We start from the raw sequence: 23,568 nt of genomic DNA, 5'->3' as shown, positions 1-23,568 counted from the left end.
CCAGTTCCGAGAATTGCCACCGCTACTCAGAACCAGAAGCCCAAACTTGGCCGGGGCTCAGGGCCTCTATAGCGCCCCCTAAGTCGTTGTGATTTTGGCCTCCCGCATTAAGGTGCCTGGGTGTCATGTAGTTTGTAGTGGTGGCATGCCATTTGGTGCGCATATGTATCTCACTAAGCCGGACAAAAATGTAATGCCAATGCATTAGCCACGCCCAACAGGAAGTGAGGTAATTTCACTTTTGTGCGAAATGCATGGCCACGAATACGGCGCAACTCCTCCTAGACCGTTCATAGGAATGTCACCAAAATTGATACACATCATCTACAGACATGGCTGACAAAAGTTACTAAATACGTTTCACGTGTGTTAAACCGTTCAGAAGTTATACGTCAATCAATTTTCGATTCAAAATTTTACATGCTTAAAAATTCATAACAAATCTTCTGATTGCTCAAAACTGCTCATACTTCACACGCAAATCTCTCATTGGGCTTCTGACATGTTACCCACTTTCTGTGATATTTCGCCACTGGGGGCGCTATTTTTGGGCAAAAATTCCAATCTTTCCTCAAATTTGGTCAAACTTCACGGCCACCCTCTTACTACCTCCCATGTCATGTATACCACATTTTGGGAATTTTCGTCCATGGGGGGCGCTGTTTTTGGCCGTCGCAATTGCTCCAAAACGGGTTTTTGGTAAATAATTCCATAATGCTTTTCCTTCACACCACTACCTTGTGATAGTACGTTGCTGTTGTAGACACTTATTTTTCCAACTCATAATCGCTCATGTACAGCATAGCGCCACCTACTGACATGGGAAAAACCAAAAAATTTATTCTTCAAAAATCTATATCTCTTCTTCTATTTACTCAATTGTCATCAAACTTCATACGCAAACTCTTCATAGCTCACCTGACATATACGCCAAATTTTCTGCACTTTCGCCACTGGGGGCGCTATTTTTGGGCAAAAGATCCAATCTTTCCTCAAATTTGGTCAAACTTCACGTCCACCCTCTTAGTACCTCCCATGCCATGTATACCACATTTTGGGAATTTTCGTCCATGGGGGGCGCTGTTTTTGGCCGAAGCAATTGCTCCAAAACGGGTTTTTGGTTAATATTTCCATAATGCTTTTCCTTCACACCACTACCTTGTGATAGTACGCTGCTGTTGTAGACACTTATTTTTCCAACTCATAATCGCTCATGTACAGCATAGCGCCACCTACTGACATGGGAAAAACCAAAAAATTTATTCTTCAAAAATCTATATCTCATCTTCTATTTACTCAATTGTCATCAAACTTCATAGGCAAACTCTTCATAGCTCACCTGACATATACGCCAAATTTTGTGCACTTTCGCCCCTGGGGGTGCTGGTTATGGCAAACCCTATTGTTGCCATGTGTCCAATTCTGTGCTTTGTCGCCATTGTGGGAGTAATGTCTCTTGCCGAAGAAGCTGTGGAAGGTATTTCGCGGGGACGCATGCCCCCGCCCCCCCTTGGCCGCTGGCGCGAGGGCCCGTCGAGGCCGCTTGCGGCTTTAATTGTTTATTATTATTATTAGAGACACTGACGAAGGCAACAGCTGAAACGTTTGTCTCCTTCTGCTGCTAAAAACAACTGAAAAGAAATGTAACAAAGAATAAGTTCAAGAGTGCGATCCATCTCTCCTTTCACACTAATTATTCATAGGAGACGCACCACGGGACAGCGCATACTTAAATGATTAGCCTACTTAAATAATTATTATTATTAGGTCTACATGCTGCCATTTCAACATTCCGAATTCAGAAACAAGGTAAATAATAAACGTGAACGTGAGCTGTAGATATTTATGCTCAAAACCACTCAAAGTAGGGGGCGGGGCACCATCACACTCTGTCAAGACAAGAACTTTATGAGAAATAACGCGAACGTCTGCATTATGCGGGATTTGCGGGCGGGAGCGGGACAAAATATGGCAGGCGCGGGCGGGAGCGGGACTGAAAATCATAATTCTTTGCGGGCGGGAGCGGGACTGAAAAATCCGACCTGCGCAGACCTCTATTGTGGGATACTTTGAGTGCACTATACAGGGTGTAAATAATCCTCACTAAGGTTTCGGACAGCACTCCAAAATGGCATCCTCACTATATAGTGCCCTATATAGTGAGTAGGGACCGATTTGGACGCAGGGATAGTCAAAATACGCGCGCCCTCTTTCGAATGCTGATGTAATCAAGCCGGAAGTTTTGTTGGTTTTGATAGCAATCAGGAAAGTTTGAAAAAAGTAGGCAGTAATCGTCATTTAAACAAATTTTTGTGCAATGTTTTATTTGGAAAACAGTTTTCAAAAATGGCGGCACTGACACCTGGCTGACGCTTCACGCTTCGAAGTCTCGCACAAGTCTCGTGAAGATCGCGCGGATAAGTGACGCCTGCCGTGGACCAAACGAACTACATTCAACACGGCTAAAAACCGAACAGGCCGATAAGTATAATATTTAATTGCGATTAGTTGCCGATACGAGTCACGATATCAGGTTACTCAAACCGAAAACGGAATTGAATAACACGTTAATTAAGAAATAAAGCAAGTTTAAAAATGACTTCAGTTCTCCTTTAAGTTGGAGCTTGATTTAGTAAAAAAGCTGTAACTGAAGGCTGGTTGTCCGGATTCATATGAAACGTTACGATATGAGGAAGTGTGTTTGAGGTATGGATGTCAATAGGAGGTGGAGTTTAGGTGTTTCTCAGGAACCAAAAGTCTTAAAAGATTAAACTGAAATGAAACAGATGGCCACCTTCAGTGACCTGGCTTTTCACAGACATTGTACCCTATTAATATTGAGCAACACTGAGTTGATAGAACTTGATAAAGTCTGTGCATCTTTGGACTTTATACTGTTCTTGTCAAGAACTGGCCACTGTCGGACCGGGGATATTTCCTGACATGCTTGGACCCCGATGATCGCTTCTTGCAGCTATACTTAGAGTTATAACTGTTAGAATCATTAGAGCTTTAAATTTTTTTTAATGTGTAGTATTAGAATCATTAGAATTAGGATATTATGTTCGAAATCATTAGAATAGACTCTGCAGATTTAAAATTATTACATTTCTATAACTTCTTCATTAACTCGAATTTTTCATAGACTCAGCAGATTTTGAATATACAAGTTCTGTTGAATTAGGGTTAATTCGGTCACCGCGAATATTTCAAGAACTGTGTATAAAAGATAATATCTGGTAATTTGGTAATATCTCTCACACACACACACACACACACACACACACACACACACACACACACACACACAGGATCAGATCAGGTTTAAAATTACTGGAGTATTTCTTTAATCTGTGTGAAAGTTTGTATCAGTCAGTATTTCCACTATTCCTTTGTTCACACTTTGTAGAAATTACCTTCTGGTAAACAACGTATCCTTGGAGCACATTTTTACGTGAGCAAAATACAACTATTCTAAAAAGAAAAAAGATTTCGTTTGTCTGAGAACTGTGCTCTTGTAGGTAATGCAACGAACGAACAATTTCAATACTGTTGTGCAACTGTAAACTCTAACTGCACTGAACAGCAGCGGGTACGACTGCAAGAATCCGCTCGCTCCATTTATAAACAAAGTCAAATTCACAGCAAGAGTTTCTACGTGTGCAACGTCTGATCAAACATTAACAAAAGGTCAGACTCCTATGGCTTTACCCGTCTAAATTGTTCTCTCACACACACACACACACACACACACTACACAGCGGGGTGCAAAAGTCTAAGACCAACAGTGCAACTGTTTCCGTTTTGCATTCTTTTCCATTCCAAATTAGATCATCATCAGCAACATCAGTGAAAAGTAGATTCATAAACCTGACGAATTGTATTCGAACAAATCCATCAGTGTCGTCTGAACACTCGAAACTTTCTAAACTCTGCTTATATCCGGTTTTAAATTTATTTAAAAAAAACCCCAAAAAACCTACACCAAACAATGGTCTTAGACATTTGACCCAAGTGTATACATGGAGTAAGTGCACTGTATACCAGGAATTATTCGATCCACATTCACTGGATATGACCAATCATGCGCTCTGATTGGCTACTCTACTACTAGGATATCAGCTCATATACCATGAGTAGAGAAAAACAAAATGGCGGAGCGTGTTGCTGAACCAACTGAAGACGAAATAAAAACTACTCGAAAACAAAACATGGAATGAAAGTATTTGATGGTAAGAATGCATCTTTTTTTTTCCCCAAGAATGATCATTGCATTTTTCACAAATTGCTCCTGTCATTTCGCCGTTTTGTTTACACTCTAAGCGGAAATGATTTTGTCAGACGTTTTGTACAAAAAGTTTTGTTTATCAAACTAGCAAAAAATAAAAATGCTCCGTTTCTCAAAATCCAGTGAATGTGGATAGAATAAAACAGTTATTCCACTCAATCTCGTCATATACGGCTTATAGCCGACTCGGTGCTACGCGCCTCGTCAGCTATCAGCTCATGTACGACTCGATTTCGTGGAATAACAAATATTTAGCTGTACTAAGAGTTAATTGATGAATGAAGTTGAGAAAAAGATGGCATTTTGGACCAACAAATAATTAAATAAATAAATACAAATCAATTGTGTAAGCAAAGTGCTTCTAAAGCTGCAGGACAAACCAGTTGACATCATTTACGTGCCGTTTCTCCAGAAACATAAATTCACGCATATATTCCCATCTTATCTACACGTCCATGTGTTTAAATACAACTTATCCCTGCTGAATCCATAAAATCTATAAAAAACGCAGGAATCTGTTCATGTTTCATTCCTAAACAATTCCGCTCCAACCCGAGCCACTGCGCTCGATTAAAAAGGGTCAGTGTTCAAAGGAAGAACCCACAGATCGAACACCTAGCCTTCTCATCTGGATTAAATCCGCATCTAGAACCTCTTTAGCACATTGATCCGACTGTCAGTAGCAATGTAAACCCACTAATCACATTAAACAGCTCGTTTCGAGAACCGATTACAATATCTGATATAAAGCAGTGCCTTTGGGTCCGTTCTGTAGGATTCAAAAGTTCATTTATCTAAACCCAGGAGGAAGGAAGCAGATGGCGGCTGTCAAGTCCGAGCTGCATTTGATGCGACGAGCTTAAAGGTCCCATGGCATGGTGGTTTGTTGATGCTTTAAACGGGCTCGTGGAGGTTTCCGGATGTTATATCCGCAGCCTTTCTCGAAATGAACCCTCGGCACGTAGATATAGCCTCCTGGGAGAAAGCCCCATTTCAGCGCTTTTCCCAGTGCGTCGTTTTGCTAATGAGAAGCAGGAGGCGGGGAAGGGTAGAGGGTGGGGGCGGGTCTTATCATTAATATTCATGACATGTAAACGTGTTACCTCTGATTGGCTAACAGCACTGTGACGCTACCTCCAGTGGGTCAGAACAAGCGGATGTGGGTGTCTTACTATGGCGAGAGAGAAGGAACAAACCGCGAAGGGAAAAATACCGCGCGCTGACGTCATTAAGGTGCGACGCGAGGAAATAAAATAAATTCAACAAATGTTTGGGTTTTTACTGAACAAACAAACAAATAAAATGAACGAGTGACTTAAAGAATGCCGGTGTCTTTGTAAAAACTGTTTTGATTGGCTATTATAACAGAGCATGCTGCATGCTTTTTGGTTTTGTAGCGCAGACAGAGTACCTGGCTAACTGCAGGAAGCGGTTAGCTGCACAGCTAATGTAGCCATTGCAAGGCTAACGTGGCACCGATTTTAAAACACGGCAAAACGACTTAACAGTTATACCGTACACTTACTTGTTCGGTGTTTGTTGCTGATGCGGCAGGGATGCTTGGTACGGACCCAGGCTTCAGTGACAGTTGATGTGCAAAACCTGCCCTGTACTGTCCCAAGTTGTGGAAACATTCATCAGGAAAATGCTTCCGACAAACATACACCGTCTTAGGTAGACTCGACGGCGTATTACTGAAGTAAATAAAATTAAGCCACTGCATCTTCAGGGGCTCTCCCGTCGGCAGTAAAAACAGACTCCTTTCTGTGTTGTCACATCCATGTACAGCGCAACTTCCATGTTTCGCTCGCTTAGGTGACGCCATGTGTCCTCTATGGTCTCCTCACTACAACTGGGCGGGCAATTCATACAGTGGGTGGGAATCCAGAGGGGGGGCGTGGGGATCATCTCCCTTGCTGACGTAGTAAAGGGAAGAGCTTCTCAACGTGCCGTTTTGACGCGCCATTCTCAAATGTTGGGCATAGTTTGGTTTACACATTATGAAATTTCTAGCCACTGGGGTGACTTAAGAAGGTCAGAGGAACTCATTTTAACGTTAAAAAACCTCAGAAAGTGAACATTTCATGCCATGGGACCTTTAAAGCTATTTTGACTCCCCCAGCTGGATGGACATCCTCACGTCTTGTGAGAAAGTAGTCGGTTTGTCAGTTTAAAAAAAAAAAAAGGACCCAGTCTTTCTACGTTCAGTTTTTTGGCCTTTAGTAACTAAAGCAGCTGTGTTTATAGACTATAGACAAGTTTCCAAGCTTTGCGGGTTATATCTCATGTACATACACACAGAGTGCAAACTTCACAGCAACCTTGGGTCATTTTTTTGGAATCGGAACGTCAGTTCAGGTCTGATTTTTGGCACTTTGTCACAGCCGAGAGCACAATTTTTACACAGCGTGGAATTTCTCTGAGAAGGCAGCGATGCGTGTATTTGTGCTTTTTGATCCTGAAAGACTTTGGCTGCAGTGGGAGCTGCGATAAAAGTGCCAAAAAAATTAAAAAGTGCTGCCATGGCTAATTAGCTCTGAATATTTTATTTAGCATCAATACTAGAATCTCAATCACAGTACCGGGCTACAACAACAAACCTTTTAGGCTTCCTGCTTGGGGGCAAATACTTATCAAGAAATGAGTGCGTATTGAGAAAGCCAGTTTCTGAATTTCACACCTACATTCTTGCACTGCCTCCATTTCCTCCTTCACTTCTTTGAAAAGATAAGGGTGGACACGGCAGATGCCTTGAGGAAGCACTAGGAGTGTGCACTTAAAAAAAAAAAAAACCAAAAACCCAGTAAATGTTATGACATTCTATTACAGGAAACTCATCAACGATGTGTCATGGTATGATGCAGCCCGTGACACAAAAGTTTCAGTACATGATGTGTTTTGTTTTTCTTTTCTATCACAGCAATTTGCCAAGAAGTACCAATTTTATTCATGAAACAACATGGTGTGTTTTAACTGGGTTATCATATTTAATAATACTGTACTAATATTTGTAATAAAACTTTTTTCATATCACCCAGCAACTGGCTGTCGTTCACGTAATGCCATTAGCCAATAGTGGCAACGATGCAGTGATTCAAATTCAGAATTTTATGCCAGAAAGTATTTAAACCTCACTAAGGATTGCTGAGCTCACTTGACATTAGAAGTGACTGACTGCTAAGACTGGCATGGTTCACCGATATATCGCGATTTCTGCGGCCACGATTCACGTACTGCATCATCCACAAGTATCGCGATACCTTACCCTAACTGGTCATTTTTGTTTTAAAACGATTTTCATTGAAGAAACTCACAATTTTTTACTTCTGTCCAGCTCTGAAGCGTCTTGCAATAGGGGCTGCCATTTTGGATCCCGCAAAATCATGCTCGCTTAAACGGGGATCTGTTGGAAGCTGACGTGAATATGCGAAATTTCATTTTTAAGCCGGTGCCATCTATCGTTTCTGCTTTACGTTCTTAAGGTAGTGTGGTGACTCGCACACGGCTAGTTAATCAGTAGTTATTTGACATGTATTTCACAAATCCTATCATCTCGGTTAGAAAAGTGAAGGAGGATAAAATGCCCATAGCAGACATGTTTTCTCAACTGCTGGTGATATAGTTACGGCCCAAAGGGCATCGATCAGCCCAGAAAATCCGGACATCCTGCTGTTCTGAAAAAAGAACGGCATTTGTCTTCGTCAAACCAGCTAATAAAGGAAATTAGCATTTTTCAACCATACTTTTCTTGTTTTTGTCTTTTGAATTACATTTTACCAAAAGGTCAGATAATGTACCGCGTATCGCGATACGCATCATATCCCTACCCTGCAATGCCACGCTTACGGTTTGCGAACACTATTATAGTACGGCTTCTCTTATAAAACAGTCAACATTCATTAATGCAGTATACTATAATATTTATAATAGCTTAAATACCTGACGTAGGTAGGATTAAGCATGTTTAAAGTGGGTGCGCTTGACTGGCCTGCTCCACATCAGTGTCACTCTTTTCAGCTCATGCAGACTTCCTCAGAAATAAATCAGAGACATTCCAGGGCTCTTTGAGGCGACACCCTGTATCAGCCACACTTTTTGTTATCTCCTATACGCTGTATAATTTATGTAATTCTATTTTTGTAAAGCTTTTTCCTCTAACAATTGATCTGACGTAGAACGAAATTTAAACCAAAACCAAGGCACGCCTTCTTTCCATTGTTGGTGTCTTTGTGTTAAATAAACTCCCTGCTCCCTAAGCCGGTCTGACCACTTAAGCAAATATGCATCACATTACATAACAGGCATTTAGCAGACGCTCTTCTCCAGAGCGACGTACAACATACCCAGAGCAGCCTGGGGAGCGTTTGGGGGTTAGGTACCTTGCTCAAGGGCATTTCAGCCATTCCTGCTGGTCCAGGGAATCAAACCAACGACCTTTTGATCCCAAAGCTGCTTCTCTAACCATTAGGCCATGACTTCCGTTTACACATATCAGAACAGCCAGGCAGAGGTGATCACAGATGGTGTTCAAGTTGACAAATCTTTACAAATCCCTGTAGCCCAGCGCACACGGGCGATTTTCCGTCGCTTGGTCGCACAACTTTTTGACGCAAGCGAAAAATCGCTTTGTGTGCAGATATTTACGACGGCGATTTTTTTGTTGCTTGCGATAGATCACAGGTATCAATCGTATTCTGCAAGGGGGGAGGGGAAAAAAAAATAAAATAAAATCGCCAGTCGCTGACTTGTTGCAGAGATATCGTCGTGTCCGGGTGCCTTTGGATAAAGAAGCGATCACCTCCAAAGGCTAAGCCAATCCATGTGACTTGCATCCCCCTCCCCAAATCGCCCACTGGTCGCAGATAATGCGCACACGACAGGGGAAACTTGCATCCAAAAATCGCCCATGTGCGCTGGGCGTTTCAGAATTCTGATGCATTGTTATCCGATTTTTTTTTTTGTCATCATGTGCTTATCGGAGACGTGTACACCAGAGTCGCAGTGTTTTTACTCTTGTTCACTTAGGGGTTTAATCGGCATCCGGGAAAAGCTGATTTTATACCTGACCGATTCGATTATTTTTTTTTTTTCATAGCTATCTGGCGGAAAAGTTGATTCAACAACTAGAAAGATTTTCACAATACAAAAACTTTCATTTGTTATATAGCTACAGTTCTGCACAAAAGTCTCAGGCACATGTAAAAGACGTACTGTCGGGCAGAGACGCCTTCAAAAATAACGGCGTTAAAAATACGACAAAGAGCAGTAAAGCTGTAACAAATAAAATAAAGGTAATATTTGTCGTGATGATGTCACCTCAGGTACAGTGAGTGCAGTTTTATAAGGAAGTGAGCTGTAGGTTTTACTGAGCATCTTACAGAACCAGCCACGGTTCTTCTGGACACTTTGACCGTCATACTCGCTTCTTCATTTTGCACCGAAACCCAGCGGCCTTCGTTATGTTTTTCTTACATAATATCCTGCTTTCTTTACTGACAAACAGTTTTCTCGAAGCTGGAAAACTAATGTTTTGGAAACCGAACATGTTTTTGCACTGACATGATAATAAGGAAGTCATAAAATGAAAACTGATAAAGTCTGTTAAAGAGTGCCTAAGATTTTTGCACAGTACTGTATATACTGTAATATATAAACACGCACTTCACTGTAGTGCACTAGTGCGGGTCAGTGGGTGTATTAGCTGAGACGTTTTTTATTTTTATTTTTTGAAGATGGATGTAAACCTGTTACTCTTGCAGTGTAATTTAATATTTAAAAAAAAAAAAAACCCTCACGTACGCCTGGTTTCCTGAATTCCCATCACTAATTAGTTTAAACATACCCTGCATGCCAAATTAATTAGTGTGCTTGGATGAGCTGAACACAAAGCTGTCACATACCTCTCCTGTTAGTACATACAATCACTTCGAGATAAAAAGAAATCGAGTCAGTGTCAAAGTCTTTTGTGCAATACGAGGAGTGAACGCCATAAAAATGTTGCACGGTGACTTGCTGATTTTTTTTTTTAAGCATTATGCACTCTAGGAAGTCTCCGCTATGGCTACTGATTGGAAGAGTTCAAATCCCAGCAGCACTAAGCTGCTTCGGTCAGGTCCTTCAGCAAGACCCTTAAAGGAGAACTGAAGTCAATTTTTTTTTTTTAATTATCATCAAAATTCTATTTCTCATTTTTATTAAATATCAGAATGCATTTCTGACAGCTATTTTGTCGCTGCTATAGCAAGTTATGAGTGTTTGAAATATGCTCTGTAATATATCAGTCCGTATGTCAAAGCGACGGCCGTAACCGAGATTCGTTGAGACCTGTGCGAGACATCGTAGGACGGAAGTAAAACGTGCAGCGGAAATCAAAGTGACCGACGTCTGCCAACGTTGTCAAAAGACGCGCGCGCCCTCTTTCGAATGCTGACGTAATCAAGCCGGAAGTTTTGTTTGTTTTGATAGCAATCAGGAAAGTTTGTAAAAAGTCGGCAGTAATCGTCATTTAAAGGATAAGGCAACTTTTGTACAAAATCACCACAAATAGATACAACCCCAATTCCAAAAAAGTTGGGACAAAGTAGAAATTGTAAATAAAAACGGAATGCAATGATGTGGAAGTTTCCAAATTCCATATTTTATTCAGAATAGAACATAGATGACATATCAAATGTTTAAACTGAGAAAATGTATCATTTAAAGAGAAAAATTAGGTGATTTTAAATTTCATGACAACAACACATCTCAAAAAAGTTGGGACAAGGCCATGTTTCCCACTGTGAGACATCCCCTTTTCTCTTTACAACAGTCTGTAAACGTCTGGGGACTGAGGAGACAAGTTGCTCAAGTTTAGGGATAGGAATGTTAACCCATTCTTGTCTAATGTAGGATTCTAGTTGCTCAACTGTCTTAGGTCTTTTTTGTCGTATCTTCCGTTTTATGATGCACCAAATGTTTTCTATGGGTGAAAGATCTGGACTGCAGGCTTGCCAGTTCAGTACCCGGACCCTTCTTCTACGCAGCCATGATGCTGTAATTGATGCAGTATGTGGTTTGGCATTGTCATGTTGGAAAATGCAAGGTCTTCCCTGAAAGAGACGTCGTCTGGATGGGAGCATATGTTGCTCTAGAACCTGGATATACCTTTCAGCATTGATGGTGTCTTTCCAGATGTGTAAGCTGCCCATGCCACACACACTAATGCAACCCCATACCATCAGAGATGCAGGCTTCTGAACTGAGCGCTGATAACTTGGGACGTCCTTCTCCTCTTTAGTCCGAATGACACGGCGTCCCTGATTTCCATAAAGAACTTCAAATTTTGATTCGTCTGACCACAGAACAGTTTTCCACTTTGCCACAGTCCATTTTAAATGAGCCTTGGCCCAGAGAAGACATCTGCGCTTCTGGATCATGTTTAGATACGGCTTCTTCTTTGAACTATAGAGTTTTAGCTGGCAGCGGCGGATGGCACGGTGAATTGTGTTCACAGATGATGTTCTCTGGAAATATTCCTGAGCCCATTTTGTGATTTCCAATACAGAAGCATGCCTGTATGTGATGCAGTGCCGTCTAAGGGCCCGAAGATCACGGGCACCCAGTATGGTTTTCCGGCCTTGACCCTTACGCACAGAGATTCTTCCAGATTCTCTGAATCTTTTGATGATATTATGCACTGTAGATGATGATATGTTCAAACTCTTTGCAATTTTACACTGTCGAACTCCTTTCTGATATTGCTCCACTATTTGTCGGCGCAGAATTAGGGGGATTGGTGATCCTCTTCCCATCTTTACTTCTGAGAGCCGCTGCCACTCCAAGATGCTCTTTTTATACCCAGTCATGTTAATGACCTATTGTCAATTGACCTAATGAGTTGCAATTTGGTCCTCCAGCTGTTCCTTTTTTGTACCTTTAACTTTTCCAGCCTCTTATTGCCCCTGTCCCAACTTTGAGATGTGTTGCTGTCATGAAATTTCAAATGAGCCAATATTTGGCATGAAATTTCAGAATGTCCTGCTTTCGACATTTGATATGTTGTCTATGTTCTATTGTGAATACAATATCAGTTTTTGAGATTTGTAAATTATTGCATTCCGTTTTTATTTACAATTTGTACTTTGTCCCAACTTTTTTGGAATCGGGGTTGTAGATAAATATATAAAGTAATCGATCATGGAATTTATAGAGAAAGAACAGACCGCATAACAGTATCTTTTAACTTTTAATAATATGGGCTTGCGCTGAGCTCAGCGAAGATGCGTTCCGCCATATTGATCTACTGCGTGACGTCATGCGGCCCACCACTGAAAAGAACTCTTCAGTGCTTCATGGTAATAAGGTAAAAAACCAGTACAATCGCTTCTTCAAAGTTTCACCAAATGGTTTTATTTATGCAACTTAAAGCTCATAATACTGTATAACTTTGGTCGAGTAAAAACACGGAGCAAAAACATGGCTGAATCCTGAATGACTCCTATTTGGATTTGTCCTACCAAGCCTACTGCGCACGCGCGAAGCGGCTCGGCTTTCCCTTTCGGGCGCTCTCGTTTTCTGTTAGAATTTGGTAAAGAAAAAAATTAATAAATATTATTTACCAGCTTACCGGGTCCATGAACATAAATCTGACAGCTGACAAGGTCGGGATATAAACGAATCGAATACAAGCCACCTGCCGGGACTCCTAATCACAGTGATCTGCTTGTAAACACTGTTTTCATGGGCCCAGTGACGTCACAGATCAGAGGGAGGCGCATTAACGAAAGATTCTGATTGGTTTATAGTTGCCCACAATCTCAAAATGGCTGCCTCCTCCAACTTCAACTCCTCTGTCTCAATTCATGATTTCAAAGTTAAAAATATTTTTTCATGTTCGATATATAATGGAAATAATTAACGGAATTGATTACGTATATGTTTTTCTCCTATTACACACCTGGTTTTGTGGAAAAACGGCGTTACCCTTTAAACTCGTTTTTGTGCAATATTTCGTTTGGAAACGGTTTTCAAAATGGCGGCACTGACACCTGGCTGACGCTTCACGTTTGGAAGTCTCGCACAAGTCTCGTGAAGATCGCGCGGATAAGCGACGCCTGCCGTGGACCAAACGAACTAAATTCAACACGGCTAAAAACCGAATAGGCCGATATGTATAATATTTAATTGCGATTAGTTGCCAATATGAGTCACGATATAAGGTTACTAAAACTGAAAAACACGTTAATTAAGAAATAAAGCAAGTTTAAAAATGACTCCAGTTCTCCTTTAACTGCTCGGTTATATCCTGCCTCAAGTGGATAATTAGAGCAAAATGCAATTGTGTTTAAAAAAAAAAAAAAAAAAAAAAAAAAAGGTTGTATACTTGTTTATCTGTGTCTGGATTAATCCACTGAACTATCTAACTAGCTCTAGTCAGTACATTTGTTAGCTCCAAGAATGATCATACGCAGAACTCCACAAACTCGAAAAAACTAAAATGAAAGATTAAAAAACAAAAAGCTTCCATCAGTGCCTCGCCCAAACCGCACGCTTCCCCAAACAAACGCAGCAACACACTTCACTTCAGTCAGTAGTAATGTGCAACCTTTAAACCTCAATCACTCGAAATTGTATTCAAAAAATTGTCCAGAGCTTGCGTTCTTTCTTCTCCCTTACACCATCTTCTTTAATTACAGACCCTAAAAACGAAAGCCTGGAAGACTAAACAACTTTATCTCGAGCTGAAGGTAAACGCAAACACACAGGGTCAAAGTCAACTCTGGATGCTTACGGAGCAGAGCTCTGAACAACGTCAATAAAGCCACGCAAACTTTTATCGCTACGGGGAGGAGGGCGTGACGACAAACCTCACGCTTGGACTTTCTTTGCAATCCTGTTTTTTTCATTTTCTTAACATGCCACACCAACAGTCAAGGATTTATCTCCAATAAACTAATGACCATTTTCTTGTTTGTCACGTACACCTGATTCTTATCTGTACTTTAAAAGGAAAACAGGGACTCCTTATTTTATTTCAGTGCCAGAGCTACCCTTCCGCGATACTCACAATCCCTGATTGCGGCTTTTGTTCATGCTTAAGTACCATTAAGAGTACAAACATGAAAAAAAGTTATACATATATACACACACACACACACACAGTACCAGTCAAAAGTTTGGAAACACCTTCAAATTCGATGTTTTTTCTTTATTTTAATTAACTAAAAGACACTTCGTGTCTTAATGACTGACTGTTATTTCTCTTTACTTAGTTGAGTGGTTCTTGACATAATATGGATTACTACAGTTGTCGAACAGGGCTATTTACTGTATTTTTATTATTTACTCTTTACTGGCTGATGGTGTCAAATGCATTAAGAAGGCAAGAAATTCCATTTTTGACAAGACACGCCTGTTAATTGAGAAGCATTCCAGGTGACGACCTCATGACGCTGGTTCAGATAATGCCAATAGTGTGCAAAGCTGTTATTAAGGTAAATAGTGACGACTTTGAAGAATCTAAAAGATGAAATGTTGGTTTTTTTAAACACTTTTTTTGTTTACCATATCATTCCTTATGTTATTTCACTGTTTGTCAGTCTAGCAAGGACTACTAGACTGACAGAGTTTTTATCCCCAGGCCATCAGGCTTTGAACCACGGATTATATTAGCAATTTTGCACAAGACATTGCACAGTACATCTACCTCTATGTTTGCCTCTCCTTTTTTTTTTTTTTAAATGTTATCTTCATTTTCACTCTACCTTTATATTTTGCATTCCATATGCACTTTATCTCATCTCATTATCTGTAGCCGCTTTATCCTGTTCTGCAGGGTCGCAGGCAAGCTGGAGCCTATCCCAGCTGACTACGGGCGAAAGGCGGGGTACACCCTGGACAAGTCGCCAGGTCATCACAGGGCTGACACACAGACACAGACAACCATTCACACTCACATTCACACCTACGGTCAATTTAGAGTCACCAGTTAACCTAACCTGCATGTCTTTGGACTGTGGGGGAAACCAGAGCACCCGGAGGAAACCCACGCGGACACGGGGAAAACATACAAACTCCACACAGAAAGGCCCTCGCCGGCCACGGGGCTCGAACCCGGACCTTCTTGCTGTGAGGCGACAGCGCTAACCACTACACCACCGTGCCGCCCTATGCACTTTATATTTTATATATTTCTTTTTATATTGGTAAGCGTAGTTTGGTCAGGCAGTTGCAAAATAAGAATTTCATTCCCCAATAATAAACCGCTGTGTCTGTTATTGTGTATATGACAAATAAAAATCTTGAATCTAGTTTTGATGAGTTCGGTATTGTTCTACAATGTAGGAAAAATAAATAAATAAATACATACAAACATCGAATTTGAAGGTGTTTCCGAACTTTTGACTGGTACTGTATTTAAAAAAAAAAAAAAAAAAAAAAAAAAAAAAAATGTGCCACTAATGAACAGAAACAGAATAAAAACAGGATAATTAAAAACGAAGCACAACCTGTATTCAAAGCAGGTATCTTCACACCATCTAGAGTATTATCAAATTTCAAAACCTGGCTTAATGATTAACAAAAATAAAATAAACACACACACCACCTATTATATATCCACCCATCATCCAACTATCCACCTATCATCGAAAGTATAATCAAATTTCAAACTCTAGCTTAGTAATTACAAAAAAAAAAAAAAAAACCCACACAACCCATTATGCTACTGCAGTGAAGCATCATTGCAACTCCAGCAGCATGAACAGCGTGTGAGAATATTAACGCCCCACAGTAGGCGGGTTTCCTTTAACCTGTTTAACACGCAATTTGAAATTTCAGACTTGAGAAACCAAACTCTCAAATTTTCAAAAAAAAAAAAAATTTATACGCTCACGAGGTGATGTTTGAAACGATATTTCGCAAAATTGAAACGGAAACACGTTTTTCGCATTTAAAGGAACAGTCCACCGTACTTCCATAATGAAATATGCTCTTATCTGAATTGAGACGAGCTGCTCCGTACCTCTCCGAGCTTTGCGCGACCTCCCAGTCAGTCAGACGCAGTCAGACGCCCTGTCACTCCTGTTAGCAATGTAGCTAGGCTCAGCATGGCCAACGGTATTTTTGGGGGCTGTAGTTAGATGCGACCAAACTCTTCCGCGTTTTTCCTGTTTACATAGGTTTATATGACCAGTGATATGAAACAAGTTCAGTTACACAAATTGAAACGTGGCGATTTTCTATGCTATGGAAAGTCCGCACTATAATGACAGGCGTACTAACACCTCCTGCGCGCTTCGGCAGCGCATTGATACGGAGCTCAGATATCAATGCGCTGCCGAAGCGCGCAGAAGATGTTAGTACGCCTGTCATTATAGTGCGGACTTTCCATAGCATAGAAAATCGCTACGTTTCAATTTGTGTAACTGAACTTGTTTCATATCACTGGTCATATAAACCTATGTAAACAGGAAAAACGCGGAAGAGTTTGGTCGCATCTAACTACAGCCCCAAAAAATACCATTGGCCATGCTGAGCCTAGCTACATTGCTAACAGGAGTGACAGCGCGTCTGACTGACTGGGAGGTCGCGCAAAGCTCGGAGAGGTATGGAGCAGCTCGTCTCAATTCAGATAAGAGCATATTTCATTATGGAAGTACGGTGGACTGTTCCTTTAAGGTCACATGACCTGACAATCAATCAATCATCGTGCTAACATTCATCAGTTCTTGAAAATCCGTCGTCGCGTTTAACTGGAATGGCCATCCTGCGAGGAGAAAACCCAGCGTTCATGGCATAACATCAACCATTCAGGATTGCGTTTTGTCCATTTTTTAAATAAAAATCACTTGTATTTTGCGCAGTGGAAACCCGCCTGCTACAAAGAGAGCAGAATACATTCATGAAGCGTTCGATGTAATCTTCAAAGCGACTGGGAAGCATATATGTGAGTGTGTGGGATCCTGGGAAAACCCTTCACTTGGTGAAATATTAGCATTTTCTACTAGAGCTAGTTCTGAAAGTTGAACTGAAACACATCGCAAATCAAAGGAGAAAACAGCATTTAAAAGGCACATTGACAACCGGTGTCCGATTACAAACCGAATTAAATTTCTCAACTGTGTGTCACCCTCCTACACCCTGATCAAAGCGCGGTATTCACCAGGTTTGGCTATTTTCCAGAATTTAGTGACCAGTTTTCCCAGATCGCTTCACACCTCACACATTTCCTTTTACAAAACAAGCGGTGAGATTTTACACAAACTACTGCACGAGTTCGACGGCAAAAAGAGCGGCGCTGAAGCGTTTCACAATCACAAAATCACAAACCGATAGGACTCTTTCGAAATTCAAGTTCGACAGTAAAATGTACTTCTTCAAAATCCTAGTAGAAAGAGATAACTTCAACAACTACGTTATCCCCTTGTTTGTGCTGTTTCTTCACTTTAAAGTCGACTGAAAATCTACATCGTGCAAGCAATAGTATGCCTTTTTGTGGCCAATAATTCATAAATATGTGCAGCCTTATAGACCGCTTATATATTTCAGATAATCACAAAAAAAAAAGAAAATAAGTAAAAGAAAGAAAGGAGCTTCAAGTGCATCAGGATTATATTCTATCCACATTCACTGGATATGAGCAATTGTGCACTCTGATTGGCTACTCTACTACGAGGATATCAGCTCATATACCGGGAGTAGAGAAAAACAAAATGGCGGCGCGTTTTGCTGAACCAGCCGAGAACGAAATAAAAAAAAAAAAAAAAAAGCAACAAAACATGGGATAAAAGTATTTGATGGTAAGATTTTTTTTCCCCAAGAATTATTATTATAGCATCTTTCACAAATTGCTCCTGTCATCTCAACAGTTTGTTTACACTCTAAGCGGAAATGATTTTGTCAGACGTTTTGTATAAAAAAGTTATTACTTATCGAATTTGCAAAAAAAATAAAATAAAAATGCTCCATTTCTCAAAATGAAGTGAATGTGGATAGAATAAAACAGTTATTCCACTCAATCTCGTTGTACACCGCTCATAACCGACTCGGTGCTATGCGCCTCGTCGGCTATCAGCTCATGTACGACCCGGTTTCGTGGAATAACTTAAATATCCGGATAAAGATTATAACCATAAAAATGAAACTGTAAATGCAGATTTGCTTTCCAAACCATATTAACAAGCCCGATAAGCGATGCATGTACTCGCCAAAGCAGCGGTACGTAGTGCAATAAAAAAAAAAACAGCACGGAAAAACAAAACAATGGTGTTCAAATATAATGAGCTGATTTGCATATTCATGTGATGCAAAAACAGCTAACAGATTTCAGTCTGGCCAGAAGTGTAAATGAATATGGTTAAAATCTTATCAGGACGCGATCCAGATCCAAAGCAGGTGAAATGCTTGCAAGCGGCTTTTTAGAAACGGTATGATCTTTTTCGCGATCCTTATCTTTCTTGAAAGCATCACAGTCCCTTATTGCATGACATAAGCAAGCCATGGAAGAAGGAGGACACGTTTGCGTACCAGTATCCATCCACACTGTGTGCATGTAGCTTGTAGAAATGTTTTATATAGCAAAGATTACCCGAGATACTTGTGATACAACACCACACTGTGTTTCACGACTAAGCCATGTTCGTACTGGAACATTATTGTACTTGTAGCCCCTCACTGCACGGTCTGATACAGATAACCTCTCTTATAGGCACTCAGCGGGTAGAAAGTAGCCACCACAAATTTGCCATCAAAAGTGCGGCCTGTCAGCAGCCTCTGGGCTTCTTTGGAGTCTCCGGCGTTTGCATACTCGACGAAGACCTGTGAGCAGGACACGACAGCCTTATCTCAGTGCTTCATCATAAACACCAACCGCTCAGTACACATCCTTCAGCCCATTTTTAAGATGGATCTCGCACTCCTTACCTGGCCTTTCCCAGGATTTTCTTTCGGAATCAACAGCGATAAGACGGATCCATATTTCTGACACTCCTCCCTCATGTCCTCTATAATGTCTGGGGGAAGAAAAAAATAAAATATGCATGTTAATGACAAGATGACTGACTCATCGAAAAATAAACTTAAAAAGGGACTGTATTGTAATTATGTTTGAAGAAAAAAAAAATACAGCTGCATCACTGAGGTGCCAACATTTACAGTTTCGCGGTAGTGTTTACTAATGATACCGGAGACGCCTCTTTCTTCCTTCTTCTTTCGGCTGCTCCCGTTCGTTTGGGGTTGCCACAGCGGATCTGTTCTACCTGTACATATTTGATTTGGTATAGGTTTTACACTGGATACCCTTCCTGACACAACCCTCCCCAATCTATCCAGGCTTGGGACCAGCACTATGTACTGGCTTGTGCAACCTCAGCGGTTTGGGATTTTATCGAACCTGCATGTAGGGGAAACCCACACAGACGCAGGGAGAACATGCAAACTCCACACAGAAAGACCCCTGTCAGTTGTGAGGCGACAGTGCTAACCACTACACCACCGTGCCACCCATCTTTCTTCCTATGTGCATGTAAAAAAATGTCTACTATTTAACGACAAGAGGCAGCTCTTTCCCCACTCAAGCACCTTGTTTAACTGTAAAACCCTGTACATACACATACACTACTCCAGTTTCACCATGATGGGCTTTTCCATGCAGTTTAAACTCCTCTGCACTGAGTGGTGTAAGAAAGTAAACAGCATCTTTAAATCATTACTAAGAAACACACACTATATGTCTGATAACTTACTGCTGCAACACAACAGTTTTCCAGCTTGGGATCAATCTATCCATCCACCAAATCCATCCATCTACCCACCAAATCCATCCAATCCACCAAATCCATCCATCCATCCATTATCTGTAGCCACTTATCCTGTCCTAAATCCATCCACCAAATCCATCCGTCCATCCAGCCACCAAATCCATCCATCCATCCATCCATCCATCCATCCAACAAATCCACCCATCTACCCACCAAATCCATCCAATCCACCAAATCCATCCATTATCTGTAGCCACTTATCCTGTCCTAAATCCATCCACCAAATCCATCCGTCCATCCAGCCACCAAATCCATCCAATCCATCTGTCTGTCCGTCCAATCCATCTACCAAATCCACCCACCAAATCCATCCATCTACCCACCAAATCCATCCAATCCACCAAATCCATCCATCCATCCATTATCTGTAGCCACTTATCCTGTCCTAAATCCATCCACCAAATCCATCCGTCCATCCAGCCACCAAATCCATCCATCCATCCATCCATCCATCCATCCATCCATCCATCCATCCATCCATCCAACAAATCCACCCATCTACCCACCAAATCCATCCAATCCACCAAATCCATCCATTATCTGTAGCCACTTATCCTGTCCTAAATCCATCCACCAAATCCATCCGTCCATCCAGCCACCAAATCCATCCAATCCATCTGTCTGTCCGTCCAATCCATCTACCAAATCCACCCACCAAATCCATCCATCATCTGTAGCCACTTATCCTGTCCCAAATCCATCCATCCACCAAATCCATCCATCATCTGTAGCCGCTTATCCTGTCCTAAATCCATCCACCAAATCCATCCATCCGTCCATCCACCAAATCCATCCATTATCTGTAGCCACTTATCCTGTCCTAAATCCATCCACCAAATCCATCCGTCCATCCAGCCACCAAATCCATCCATCCATCCATCCATCCATCCATCCATCCATCCAACAAATCCACCCATCTACCCACCAAATCCATCCAATCCACCAAATCCATCCATTATCTGTAGCCACTTATCCTGTCCTAAATCCATCCACCAAATCCATCCGTCCATCCAGCCACCAAATCCATCCAATCCATCTGTCTGTCCGTCCAATCCATCTACCAAATCCACCCACCAAATCCATCCATCATCTGTAGCCACTTATCCTGTCCCAAATCCATCCATCCACCAAATCCATCCATCATCTGTAGCCGCTTATCCTGTCCTAAATCCATCCACCAAATCCATCCATCCGTCCATCCACCAAATCCATCCATTATCTGTAGCCACTTATCCTGTCCTAAATCCATCCACCAAATCCATCCATCCATCCGTCCGTCCAATCCATCCACCAAATCCTCCCATCCATCCAGTAAATCCATCCATCCATTATCTGAAGCCGCTTATCCTGTCCTAAATCCATCCATCCCCAATCTGTGGCCACTTATCCTGTCCTAAATCCAGCCACCAAATCCATCCATCCATCCGTCTGTCCACCAAATCCATCCATCCATCCATCCATCCATCCATCCATCATCTGTAGCCACTTATCCTGTCCTAAATCCATCCATCCATCCACCAAATCCATCCATCCATTATCTGTAGCCACTTATCCTGTCCTAATCCATCCAACAAATCCATCCGCCCGTCCATCCAATCCACCAAATCCATCCATCAATTCATCCAATCCACTAAATCCATCCATCAATTCATCCAATCCACCAAATCCATCCACCCATCCATCCACCAAATCATCAAATCCATCCATCCATCCATCCATCCATCCAAAAAGGTGTGTGGACACCTGACCATCACACCAGTATGTGGTTCCACACTATTGCCACAAACCAAAGAGGCACGTAATTGTCCAGAATGTCTTTATCTGCTGTAGCATTACAAATTTCCCTTCACTGCAACAAACCTGTTCCAGCACGACAATGCCCCTGTGCACAAAGCAAGCTCCATGAAGACACGATTTGCCAAGGATGGAGTGGAAGAACTCAAGTGTCCACACTCACAGAACCATGACCTCAATCCCACTGAACACCTTTGAGATAAACTGGAACAACGTCTGCACCCTAGACCTCCTCTTGGGTCTGAATGATCCCAAATCCCCACAGCTACACTCTAAAATCTAGCGGAAAGCCTTCCCAGAAGAGTGGAGGCTATTATAATGGTAAAGGGACTAAAATCTGGAATGGGGTGTTCAACAAGAACATATGGGGTATGATGTTCAGGCATCCACTAACTTTTGGCCATAGTGTACAACCCCAATTCCAAAAAAGTTGGGACAAAGTACAAATTGTAAATTAAAACGGAATGCAATAATTTACAAATCTCAAAAACTGATATTGTATTCACAATAGAACAGACAACATATCAAATGTCGAAAGTGAGACATTTTGAAATTTCATGACAGCAACACATCTCAAAAAAGTTGGGACAGGGGCAATAAAAGGCTGGAAAAATTAAAAAAGGTACAAAAAAGGAACAGCTAGAGGACCAAATTGCAACTCATTAGGTCAATTGGCAATAGGTCATTAACATGACTGGGTATAAAAAGAGCATCTTGGAGTGGCAGCGGCTCTCAGAAGTAAAGATGGGAAGAGGATCACCAATCCCCCTAATTCTGCGCCGACAAATAGTGGAGCAACATCAGAAAGGAGTTCGACAGTGTAAAATTGCAAAGAGTTTGAACATATCATCGTCTACAGTGCATAATATCAAAAGATTCAGAGAATCTGGAAGAATCTCTGTGCGTAAGGGTCAAGGCTGGAAAACCATACTGGGTGCCCGTGATCTTCGGGCCCTTAGACGGCACTGCATCACATGCAGGCATGCTTCTGTATTGGAAATCACAAAATGGGCTCAGGAATATTTCCAGAGAACATTATCTGTGAACACAATTCACCGTGCCATCCGCCGTTGCCAGCTAAAACTCTATAGTTCAAAGAAGAAGCCGTATCTAAACATGATCCAGAAGCGCAGACGTCTTCTCTGGGCCAAGGCTCATTTAAAATGGACTGTGGCAAAGTGGAAAACTGTTCTGTGGTCAGACGAATCAAAATTTGAAGTTCTTTATGGAAATCAGGGACGCCGTGTCATTCGGACTAAAGAGGAGAAGGACGACCCAAGTTGTTATCAGTGCTCAGTTCAGAAGCCTGCATCTCTGATGGTATGGGGTTGCATTAGTGCGTGTGGCATGGGCAGCTTACACATCTGGAAAGACCCCATCAATGCTGAAAGGTATATCCAGGTTCTAGAGCAACATATGCTCCCATCCAGACGACGTCTCTTTCAGGGAAGACCTTGCATTTTCCAACATGACAATGCCAAACCACATACTGCATCAATTACAGCATCATGGCTGCGTAGAAGAAGGGTCCGGGTACTGAACTGGCCAGCCTGCAGTCCAGATCTTTCACCCATAGAAAACATTTGGCGCATCATAAAACGGAAGATACGACAAAAAAGACCTAAGACAGTTGAGCAACTAGAATCCTACATTAGACAAGAATGGGTTAACATTCCTATCCCTAAACTT

The 23,568-nt window shown here is 41.5% G+C and overlaps 1 protein-coding gene across 2 annotated transcripts in view; it reads right to left on the bottom strand.

Annotated features, from left to right (window-relative positions):
• Positions 1 to 1,338: 1,338 nt before the first annotated feature.
• uhmk1 (U2AF homology motif (UHM) kinase 1) overlaps positions 1,339 to 23,568 on the bottom strand; it is a 65,911-nt gene continuing 43,681 nt past the window's right edge. The window contains exons 7-9 of one of the 2 annotated variants that reach the window (XR_009654585.1): positions 19,190 to 19,278; positions 18,855 to 19,084; positions 1,339 to 7,063 (exon numbers count right to left, since the gene is read on the bottom strand). Coding sequence is in view for 1 of the 2 variants with exons in the window: in XM_060920032.1 (XP_060776015.1) it covers positions 18,938 to 19,084; positions 19,190 to 19,278 (236 nt within the window). In the remaining variant the exon portion in view is untranslated. Of the gene's footprint in view, positions 7,064 to 18,068; positions 19,085 to 19,189; positions 19,279 to 23,568 lie in introns of those variants that run through there. The other variant, XM_060920032.1, reaches the window with a different exon arrangement.

The sequence above is a fragment of the Neoarius graeffei genome, chromosome 4 (assembly GCF_027579695.1).
Source record: "Neoarius graeffei isolate fNeoGra1 chromosome 4, fNeoGra1.pri, whole genome shotgun sequence".
NCBI classification, from domain to species: Eukaryota; Metazoa; Chordata; class Actinopteri; order Siluriformes; family Ariidae; genus Neoarius; species Neoarius graeffei.
Note: the sequence above shows the minus strand (reverse complement) of the source record. Positions and strands in the feature narration are given on the sequence as shown.